The 11502-nt window shown below is 41.1% G+C and overlaps 2 protein-coding genes across 2 annotated transcripts in view; both read right to left on the reverse strand.

The window, feature by feature from the left end:
- Positions 1-7612: 7612 nt before the first annotated feature.
- On the reverse strand, positions 7613-11488 carry LOC118423104. The gene is made up of 2 exons (XM_035831097.1): positions 11106-11488; positions 7613-9435 (listed from the first exon to the last, which is right to left on the reverse strand). Exons 1-2 carry the CDS (start codon positions 11409-11411, stop codon positions 8662-8664), a joined length of 1080 nt encoding a protein of 359 aa, XP_035686990.1. The 5' UTR covers positions 11412-11488; the 3' UTR covers positions 7613-8661.
- The window catches only part of LOC118423039, a 5386-nt gene continuing 5350 nt past the window's right edge, over positions 11467-11502 (reverse strand). The window contains exon 6 of the mRNA XM_035830933.1: positions 11467-11490. Within this exon, the coding sequence (XP_035686826.1) occupies positions 11467-11490 (24 nt within the window). The remainder of the gene's footprint in view (positions 11491-11502) is intronic.

Raw genomic sequence — 11502 nt, forward strand, 5'->3', positions numbered from 1 at the left:
TGTGGGCTTAATATTCGCTAAACAGACGGTCGCTCGGGATCACATAGCCGTAGAACTTGTTTACCTATCTTGTCATTATTGACTGGTTAGGCTTGCTTGTGAGTTATACGAAGGAGTCTGATCTACATTTTCACCTTCACTGTCATATACGTACTGTCGTTGATATTTGGACCAATAAATCTTGTCAAAAAGTAGTTGTAGTCTTTCAGTTTCATAATTTGAGAGTCTGTCAGAATTTGTAAGTTATCAAGTGGTGCAGTGGTGTGTAAGATTTGTAATTTATGGATTATTGTTGATTCCCCAGGTTAGCAGTGATGTTTATGAATATCATAGTTTATTTTCGAGAGTTTTTAATCCTTGCCAATGAAACAGAAAAAAATTGCATACCAGACCAGTTTATATCTTATGGGACATCCATAGATAGAAAATTATCCTAAATTGTAATGTTAAAGGTACATTTTGCTTTAATTTTGGTTCTTTATTGACATGTTCAATAACTGTGTCTCATTCTCCCAAAGTGAGCAAAGTGTCATCAATAACTTCATTGAAATACCTCAAGGAAATATATTCTATAAAAGGGTAAAAATCATCTTAGACTGTCCAATATTGTTTCCCTCAGTCATGATGTCTACTCCATCAACGCCCCAAAAGAGGCCACATGTTGGCGGGAGTGGTCACACCCCGTCTGGGAAGAGGAGGCAGCACAAACATGGAAAGAAAGATGGAGGAGCTCGCCGACCTCTCTCTTTCCTAAGTCCTAAGGTGATTAATTGCCATAAGACAGAAAATGTTTCCTCGATCAAGATCATCATTGGCTGTTGTGGAATGGTCCAACAGGATGTAGCAAATTTACAAATTGTTAGCTTTCACTGATGACCTTACAGGTTAAGGACAGTTTTACTGTTGTCAATTATACCATTAATACAATTATTTCACTAATGTGATGTTATTTCATAGTGCACTGATGTGATGTAATTTCATAGTATGTTTATTACATCATGAATCCCTGCAGAAACTATTCAGAAGTCGAGTAAGATTGGTGAGCCAAGACTGATGATGACACTCAGTAACAGTTAAACTATAGCAAACTTTGCTATAGTTTCTCCTTGTTGCTACAAATTACATGTATCCTGTATTTGCAACAGATAACACGATCTTTGGGGCACATGCTCACCCCAAAGATTCAACTGGCCAAGTCCCCTCGGCCTGTGAAACACCATCAGTGGACTGATAAGGAGGACAAGGCATTGATCCAGTTTTTGGATCTAAGCCACCTTGATCAGGATGAAAATGTCACTGACACAGCATCCTGGCCAATGAGGCACGCTAACAGTCCCTTTTGGACAGAGGCTGCAACATCAATCAAGACGGCAACCAGGAGCAGTGAACTTCTTTCAGGTCAGTGAAAAACAATGGCTCTTGCTGTCTTTACCTTGATAGATTATTGCAACAAGTTTAGAACTGATAGAAATCAAAAGAAGTTCTATTATTTCTCACATTTAGTGTGAGTGTAGTCCCTCAAGGTGTTGGGATATGAAGTCATACCTTGTCAATAGCAAAGGTTTCTCTTAAGTGACACACTGTTTCTCTTTCTATTCACAGCAAACACAGTGAGGAACAGGTGCAGGAAGTGGAGGACGAAATTCGACGAATCCCTTGAAGCTGCTGTGAAGTCTTTTGGTCTTGAGACGAATTCAATCAGCCGTGCAAAGAAAACCAAAGAAACAGTCAGCAGGGGATGCCAGACAAAGAAGTTGACTGTGGACCAGCAAACACAAACTGAACATAGCTGCCAGGATGATGTCACAACAGTACTGTCTTCTTGCAAGGCACTGACCCAATCAGAATTTGATTCTTTCATGCTTATGCTGCTTCCTCAAATCGTTCAATCATCTTCAGTTCTATCCTTTGGTGATAAACTGTTCTCAGTTGTAGCTACAGCAAAGAATATTTCCACATACCCAACCGACTTCTTTTCAAAGTCCATCAATGCCATGTCCACCCTACAAGAACACAACAAGCCCAACATCCTGTACAAGTTTGCCCACATCTTGAGCACCAACAGGCCTGGCACCTCCACCCCTCTGCTCCAAATTGACAGGATGCCATTTGGATTACTACAATACCAGATGGAGTTCTTCAGTGCCACCAATGTACATCAGGTTAGCATCAGTATATAATGATACTTATCTGATTTACTAATTTAAAATGATAGCATTTCCAGTAAAGAATGCCTTCTTAGTTTTTTGTTTGTTGTTTTGGCTAGTTTTGTCTAATTTTGTAACTAATTACCTCAATTCATTTGGGTTTTCGGAAAAACTTGTCCAGTCCGGAGTGCGGAAAACCCTGTCCAGTCTGAAAAGAGGGTCTGCATGGGGGTATACATTGTAAGCTGTCTGAAAAGAGGGTCTGCATGGGGGTATACGGTGTAAGCTACTAAGTACTAGTATACAACAACATTTTTTTTTTATCTTTAATACGGCTAAGCACAAAAAATAACATCAACTTGAAGTGTGACACAATGTCATACAAAAATTATTACTTAACAAAAATCATCCATCATTGTTACTTCTCATCATATAAAAAACGTCTACTCTTTAAGTCTTTGAGACTGAACATGCTATTAGCCTTACGGCATAATTTTGCAAATAAAACACATTATTTTTAAAAGGATACATAGTTCTATATAGCTCACAACTTGTACTATCGTTTGAAAAATGCCATCTCGGCTTTATTGTAGTGCATTGTAAAATATATGTAATGTTATAACATTGTGTACTAAAGTCGTGTTGATATTGAAACCTTTCGCAGTCATTCTATTAAACCAGGATTTAAACAGACCAGGATTTAAACAGACCAGCTCTTCAAAGCCTGTCTTTGTAATGTATTGCCATTATTTAACAACCCGAAATTGACGGACACTCACTATCCATTGTTTGATGGACAATTCTCTCCCCTCATGTCCTACCAGATAAGTGTTAATTGGGTACTTTGCATTTGACAGAACTGACTTTGTGTGCATGCATATTGCACCTTTGGGTCACTCATTATGCTGTGTAAGTGCTGTCTGAAGTAATACTTTTAAGCATTGCCAGGAACCCCTATGCAGACCCTCTTTTCAGACTGGACAGGGTTTTCCGCCCCATTTCCCTGTCTGGACTGAACAGGGTTTTCCGAAAACCCCAATTCATTTTTGCTACCATCTTCCTGTGCAATTAGCCAGGCCCCAAGCCATGTAGTGTTGGGCAATTAGAAGTGTGATCAGGAACTTTGTTCATTGTGGTAGGAGGGTGTGAACAAATTATCTATGGTGATATCAGATATGATGAAGATTGCAGACTTCATAGCAAGAGACAGTGTTATGTCCAACTTGTTATGGTATTAATTTATACAATGGTACTCATGTATGTTCTGTAGGTCAGCATTTCTCCAGACTATGCCAGCTGGTTGGAGAGCATGTGTGCTGAGTTTCCAACCAGGTTCTTGAGGCTGTTTCGGGGGCCAGGGTGGAGTGGCCTGGAAAGCACTGACTTGGACCCATTGAAGGTTACTACATGTATAAAGATGGCTTTTATGTTTCACAAATTTTCAATTGTGATGATAACCAGTCCATATACTTAATGTAGTATCTGAATATTTGCCATAATAGCGATACCTTTTCAATTCCATTTTGTATGTATTTGACATACTTAGTTATTCCAGTAGATTCCCTAAGTTAGTACAGTACTAAGGAGGCTGGCTCAGAGTGATATTTACCTTGAGTAGTATGATAACATGAATTGTGAAAGAATTAGGGGCACTTAAATACTGTGCATTTGAAGAAAGTACATCTTGTTCTGTTACTGTGTAATTTTTGTCTATTTTTTTTTACTTGTCATGTCTTATTTGACATATGATTCTCTTCCTTCTCTGACAGGCACATATTAATGTCGCCGCCCCCTCCCTGGACACCATGTACAGACTGGCACAGAATGAGAAGTTTGATGGCAACTCCAGTATCCATGTGAGTTTGCAAACCTTAAAAAAAAAAGAGAAAAATTGTTCCAGTGGCATTCTCTTCTTGGCAGTAATACTACTAGTATCAGCAGTTCTGCTCCTTGTGATGTCTATGAATGGAAATTATTGAGCTTCATTTGGTAGACACACTACTAAAGAATAGACATGGATGTTGGGAAAACTTTTACTATTTTATGCATATCAGATTAGTATACAGTAAAGTTTGTTCTGTTATATACAGATCGCTGCACTGGAATCCTTTGCCAAGATGAAGCCAGGAGCACGTGTCTGGTTTAAGGCTGATGCTTGTGATTTGAAGGTTGCTCTGCAGACATCTACAAAGGGCAAATGGGCTGGAGACGTTGATCTTGGGGATGGAAGCCTGGAGAAGCTAAGGGCTGACAACGACAGACGCATGGTCCTTGTCAGGGAAGCTGGGAAGTCCTGCGTGCCACGCAATCTAGAGGCCTGTCTCCTCAGTCTCCTTCAGGATCTTGGAGAAGACATTGATCTGCTGAAAGGTGGCCTTGAGGCAGCAAACAAGAGGTATAAGAAGAAATTCGAGCAGGCTAACTCATCTACAGATGTGCTGAAAAACCTGGCATGGGACAGGGTAGAGTACAATACCCTTCTGGAGCAGGCCAAAGCCTTCTATGAAAGGTGACTTTTAGAAATATTGACTTCAATTTTCTGTCTGCATAGTTATATAAATCAAGTAGTTAGCAAAGCCGCATTGCACAACTACATGTACCTGAGCTACTTGAAAAAGCACAATTTATGCTTCACATCATTTGAGGATGACTGCTTTACCTTTACCTTCATGCACATGCTTTCTATATTATGTAGGTATGAAAGGCTGCTGGCAGCTCTTGGAACTGCTTCCCCTCAACCTGGCCGTGTGGCCCAATGTCTGGTGGAACTGAGAGAAGACAACAAAACCTACTTGCACAATCTCTTCAAGAAGAAGAGAGTGGCTGCTGATCATGCATTGGTCGTTATGGTGTCTGACGAAAGACGAAATCAGAAGCCCTATGCTGTGCCAATCCTGCTCATTCCATATCACAGTATCCGGGATCAGTTCCTCCAGCAGTTCCTGGACAAGTGCCATGAGGAGGCCAAGAAGCTGGGACTGATACCTGTTGGTAAGAGTCTATACTTTACATGTGAAGCTTAACTCCACTATAAACATAGTAAAGACAAAAGTTGAAGTTAAAGCACAAAAGTAAAAGTAGAGTGTTACTCTTGTCTGTATTTTGTAATATGACAGTGCTTCTGTTGAATGATGCAAAGCTGAACAAAATCCATTATAGGAAAATTTGTCTTCTTTATTGAACGAAAATTCATGATAAAGTCCATTTGTAGACTGTAGTCTTTGCTGAGGTGTTGACCATTGGTATATTCTGGTGCAATGCTAGTGGGTTGGCCCTAGAGCCTGTGCGCTGGGGGCTTTTTTAGGTACTCAAAGCTAATTTTCCATTTAGAGCTTTTTCATTTTGCAAATCTATCAGTGATGTGGTGCTTTGTGATTTGTTGTCAGGTGATGTTACGGATGGAGAGTTCAACTCCCTAAGGACGCTTGGGAACAAGCGCCCTATTCATCTCTATGAAATCATTCGTGGGGTGAAAGACAGTGTCAGGAGGATGGCTTCTGACACTGTGCTGAAGTCACTCCGGAAAGTTGGAGGTTAGTTTCTTTCTCTGCTGACTTGACTTTAATGTTTGGCCTCTCTATTATATCAGACTGTGCAGTACCACTGACATTAGTATGTTTTATCCGTGTGATATATCTTTGGCCCAAGTACACTTACAATGCAACAAATTCACCTGATTTCAGGGATATTCTGCAGGGGGAATATGGTGAAGCCATCTTGTATCTTCTCACAAATTCTGCCCTTGTCGAACCAAATGTGTTCAGCTTATGTCACAATAGACTCTGAACTCCCCATCAGTTTGTACTAATTGATGATTGTGGTTTCACTGTGCAGAGGATGACAATGGCATGCCATTGACAGAGATGAGGGAGAAGGCTATCCCACCAGAAGTGATTGAAGAATACCACAAACTCACAACAGTGGAGCAGATGAGAGAGGAGGATGCTGTAGTAAGACTGCGTGGACAACTCGTGCCCCCAGATTGTGGCCCCTCAACCTTCCGTGCCAACTCGCCTGAGTGCATGGCTGACATGCTGCGATCAATAATGGCCACATACAGATACCGTCTCAGAATAGAGGAACTTCGAACTGAGGGGGTTGATTTCACACACCACATGTATGTCCCAGAGAAAGACGGCCTCAACTACCTTCACAGAAGAGAAGATCATTGCCATCTCCTCAAGAGAATTGCTGGTCACCTCAGAAAAGAGCCTCCCCGGTGGTTTGACCACCATGCTCTCGAAGAAGCGCTCCATCCGCAAGATGGTGAGCCCAAGCCAGGGCTAACAGAGGCAGCCCTGTTTGGTTTCCGAAAGCAGTCTGTCACCGATGCAGAGATCTTGCTGTCCTACAACATGGTCAGGTTTCTCCGACACAGAGGGTATCACCGGGAAGCATGCTATATCGAAGTCGTTGCTGGATGGCATGAAGCAGCTGATGGCCGAGGGCTTTCAGAGGAAGAGAGGAAGGAGAAGAACACAGCCATGATGGACATGATCCTTGATGAGCTGATGCCATATCACCGTTCCCCCCCATGGCGCCGTTACCCCCCAGACTTCTCAACTCTTGACATCAACAGGCAAGAAAACCCTACACAATGAATATGATTAGATATAAAAAATGCAGTAACCGCTCTCTTTAACTTGCAAATCCAGTGAGATAGGGGCTTTACCAAATAGTATAACTCGAGAATGCCTAGATGGATTAAAGACCCAGTGAAATGAATATCTTTGTTCTGGTCGCTTTTTTTAGGTTCGGTCGAGGAGTACTTGGGTGGAGCCGAGAAACCCTCATCGCGGTCACAACAAATATCGAGTCAATGGAGCTGCGGAGAAGTGAGAGTGCGACAATTGGCTATGAAGAGCATCCAAGAGCGAGCACGACAGACGATGTAGAGTGTTTCTTTGCTGGACTTCACCGACACATGGGAAACACATTTACCCTCAAGGAGTTGCATGCTCGATGGCCTACAGAAGTCAGGTATTTAAGTATCTTTTCAAACATTTACAGTATGGTCTTTTTGTAAAATTATTGAAAGATTTCATGTACTCACATTGTACTTGCGACGTACATTACAAATCACTTGTGGACAGGTCATTATGGGCAGTATGGGCACAATTCTTGTGTCCATGGCATGTATTATTTCACTTGAACAGGTTTGTAATTATTTATTTGTCTTTCACAGGGAATTCTCAAAGAGAATTGACCCGGACCTGCCTTTCTACTACTGGACAATCAGTGAGAGGTTCAGGGAAGCAGAAGACACTTACCCATCCTTCAATGATGACCCTGAGGATGGTCGTCTGCGCCTACACCGACTGCGCACTTGTAGAAGGGAAGACGCTTCGATTTTCACAACTGCAAGGGGTGTCCTGCCGGTCAGGAACAGGGGGACCATCAGGCAGATACTGCACAGACCAGAAGTGCCACTGCCTGAGGTCCCAAATAGCTTGCCACCTGTTTAGAAGATTACTTTTAAACTGTTATATCCACATCCAGGGTTGGACAAGTCCAAAAGTTTTATTGTCCTAGCCAAGTGAAAGTGCTGATTGGGCAAGCTCATGTCCTACCCCACTTGCCCGATTTTTTGATGAGTGAGATTTTGATATAAATGTACTTTTTAGTCATGGTACCAAGCATTGTTTGTTTTTTTACAGAAGAAAGTGCCTGTAGCCACTTGTTTCCACCTGTCACCACTGTTGTATATATCTAAGTCTTTTATTTTATGTATGTTTACTTTTTATTCTGTATATGTATACTTGTAAAAGATGCTATTTTGTTGTAAGTGAGGAAAGAAGAGAACTCGGGTATAGACATTGTTGCAAGTGTTATACAGGTATTGACCTTATATGACAATCAGTTTTTGATCTTGAGACCACAGGTATATATAGACATTGTCGCAAGTGTTATACAGGTTTTTGCCTAGTTATGCTTTGAAGTATCCTTCTGTCAAACTAGTTATTGTATATATGAGGCAAGCACTGCGGATATTGTTTTCTTCAGAACCTTTAGTTTTATTGCTGAATGTATACTTAAAAGATGCTATTTTGTTGCAAGTCAAGAAAGAAGAGAACTCAGGTATATACATTGTTGCAAGTGTTATACTAGTTATTGTAACTAGTTATTGTAACTGTCAAACTAGTTATTGAACTTATGAGGCATGCTCTTCAGATTTTGTTTTCTTCAGAACCTTAAGTTTTATTACTCAATGATACTCATAAAAGATGTTATTTTGTTGCAAGTCAGGAAAGAGGAGAACATGTATAGACATAGTCCTAAGTGTTATACGGGTTCTGACCTTATAAGATATCAGTTTTTGCCTTTCTCCCAGCAACCAACTGCCTAATCCAACCAGCGACCACTTTTTTTTGCAGTCGCAATGTGGTATCGCCCTCCACTAATAATATAGTGAGTCAGGGCAGAAAGTTAAGAGTGGAGGCACAAGCGAGTAACAAAATTCCCAATAAAACTACAGATCAAATCGAGTTGATGGGTTGTTGCCTCGTTATACTTTTTATACAATGACCGAATTGAACCTGTAGTCTTTTGCATCGCCTTCCCAAATCCCTCTCTTCACAATCTTCACCTGAACTTTGTACATGAATTTCTTTGCAGGGAAGCAGAAGGAATGAGTCAACTTGTGCATCGCAATCTCAGTGATGAAACCATTTCTCATTGCTCTTGTCAGTTTGGGGACTTTGGGGCCTGGGCAATAACCCACTATCTGCCAAGTGTTTTCTATGAACATTTCAAACACGATGGCATTCCTATCCTTGATATTGGTGGGCTCAAAGGCTACCTGGACTTTGACATCTTCTCCCTCCCTTCTCAGTTTTTCACACTTATCTAGCACAGCCTGACAACTAGTATGCCACGTAGAGCCAACAACAGAAAAAATCTGCCCACTCATACGATTTGCAGCATGGTTATCTGTGTCTTCGTCTTCTTCCAACTCTGCATCTAGATCTTGGTCATCCGACTCCCCCCCATCTGAAGAAAAATGCAAGTCCTCCAAGCTACATACAAGAGGGTCTAGTTGTGACTCTGTTTGCATGTCGCAAAGTATTGGAGGTGACTGTACAGATTCAGACATCTGACAGTTGCAATGGTCAGGGTATGGTAGATTGGGGTCTACAGGCTGAATGTCTGTCTCGTACGGTAAGTCAGCCGGGATATCTGTCGTCACTGCTGGAAGTATGAAGGCTGCACTGTCTGTTGGCAGTATCTCTGTGTCCCAAAGAAGGGTACCTCTGGCCTGCTGCCTATCAGCATCTTTAGAGCATTCGAACTGTAAGAAAAGCAGAATCTGCTTGGAGATGATTGTTCTGTAACTGCATTAGTTAACCCTGTTGCATTCCAAAACTCCGTCCATTCCAAAACATGATTTGAACTAACACGAAGTTGAATGCCAGCTGCATTCCAAGACGTGACCCATTCCAAAACATGATTTTTCGTCATCACTTGTCTGGGGGCAGAGCCAGGTCCTACTTCTGAGGGCATGGCTAATTGATACATGTCTTGACATATTTTGTAACGCAAACAGCAGAAGAAATGAAAACAGCAGCATCGCAAACCGCATGATCTTGTCGTCACATCGTCTAAAATCTGTAGCTATCCAAATCCGTGACACACCTTTTTCAAGTCAAATGGCTTTCCACTACCACTTGATGATTTCTACAATCTAATTCAAGTAATGCACATTCTTTAAGTTATGACCTTTGAATGTTGAGAGTATACAGCATTCATTCGTATATCAGTTATTAAGGACAACGTACAGAGAGAATATCCCAAAACTAGTAAAAAGATTGTAGCAAAGTAACTACTAGTAAATATTTCTAAAGATTGTCACAGTCACACCACACTAACTATATGTTGAAACACACACATGGTGCTAACATGTTAGGCCTTCGAGTATGGGTCAAAGGTCTCAAATCTTGGGGCAAAACCATGCACACTGAATCCCTTTATCGTGCAAACTAAGTAACTTACGGCAATAACATTGTCTGGGGGAACTACCGGTCCTCAAGCCAACAGTCTTACAGTTACACTGCAAACATCCTTCAGACTCTGAGACACAGCTGGAGCCGCATAGTTCGGTTTAGAACTTTTTATTCAGCAATCAACCAATATGTCACTATAACACAACACTTTATGCTAACCAATTGTGTTGAAAGAAAGCCATTTCTATTTAACTCCAAGTTCCAAGCATTATTATTTAAAGCTACCTAACAAGGGGGCTTCTACCCTATACATGTACATACTTCACAACATGTTCCATTCCACAATGGTTGTAGTGAGAAACAAGTTTTTGTAAATGCCTCAATTCTCAGACAGACATGATTTCTACTATTAGTAAAGATAGATTTGTTTGACAAAGGTATGGGGTCGTGAAACTCTAGTATTTGTATTTTTAAAAGATAATTGAATATTGCTAGCGAGTCTTCAGTAAAAAAAAACTATCCCCTTCCAATACCCAAACACTGAAATGATGTAAAACTAAAACCATTGACAGCAAATAATTTTTACAAATAAAGTGGCTGGGAAAAATTACCTTTCACATTATACACGTTTTTCAATCCTATTCAAATACCCAGTAATATTTTGAAGCAAAAGGAAAAGCATTAACGATTAAGTTAGCTGTTAACGTTACTGACTCAACGCTGAAAATACATTACATGTGTCCCACATCACTTTGTACCTTTTTTCTGTGAAAATACTCGACAACAAAACAATCGCCGGTGGTGATGTAAAATGAAGAAATAACTATCAAATACTAGTACATAAAACTATAATAGAACTCGATTTGAATCAGAGTTAAAAAGGAATATAGTGCCACTGGAAAACATGACAAAGTCGATAAAATTTGTACGTTACGTTACATGCCCCCTATAATTCGTAGCCTTTCTGTTGCTGTAAAATTATTCCTGATAAAGATCTACGAAATAAAGTAAACCTTACATGAATGGTAGAACTCGACTTGATCCGTAGTTTCACTGGGGAAGTCACCCCGGCGAACAGGCTATCCAGGTTCCGATCAGGCATCAAGCACAGCCGGCGCACTGACGGCGGGTCGCCCGGTACTGCTATGTGACAGCGCCGTGTAGCTACTTCGATGCACGAAACCCCCGAGAAATGGATTGGGAACTGGTGAGTGTTTACACAGCAAAGTAAAACTTCTGGAGCGTCCTGCAACAGCTTTGGTTCAACCGTAAACACTGTGTTTACGGGAGCTCCCGGGATGCTGCCATCACCGGAACCCGCCATTTTTCAAATGATGACGTCACGGCTCGAGCGTATATATAGTTGAGACCGCGGTGCATCATGGGATATATGCAAATTCCCCCTGACGTCATAT

Source organism: Branchiostoma floridae, chromosome 9, assembly GCF_000003815.2.
Source record: "Branchiostoma floridae strain S238N-H82 chromosome 9, Bfl_VNyyK, whole genome shotgun sequence".
In the NCBI taxonomy this organism is placed as follows: Eukaryota; Metazoa; Chordata; class Leptocardii; order Amphioxiformes; family Branchiostomatidae; genus Branchiostoma; species Branchiostoma floridae.

Excerpts from the sequence above, each read along its gene's own strand:
- LOC118423104 (XM_035831097.1), bottom strand. The coding sequence starts at position 11,411 with ATGGCGGGTTCCGGTGATGGCAGCATCCCGGGAGCTCCCGTAAACACA. Across the intron at positions 9,436-11,105 it reads AGTCGAGTTCTACCATTCAT|TTCGAATGCTCTAAAGATGC; the intron begins GTAAGGTTTACT and ends CTTTTCTTACAG.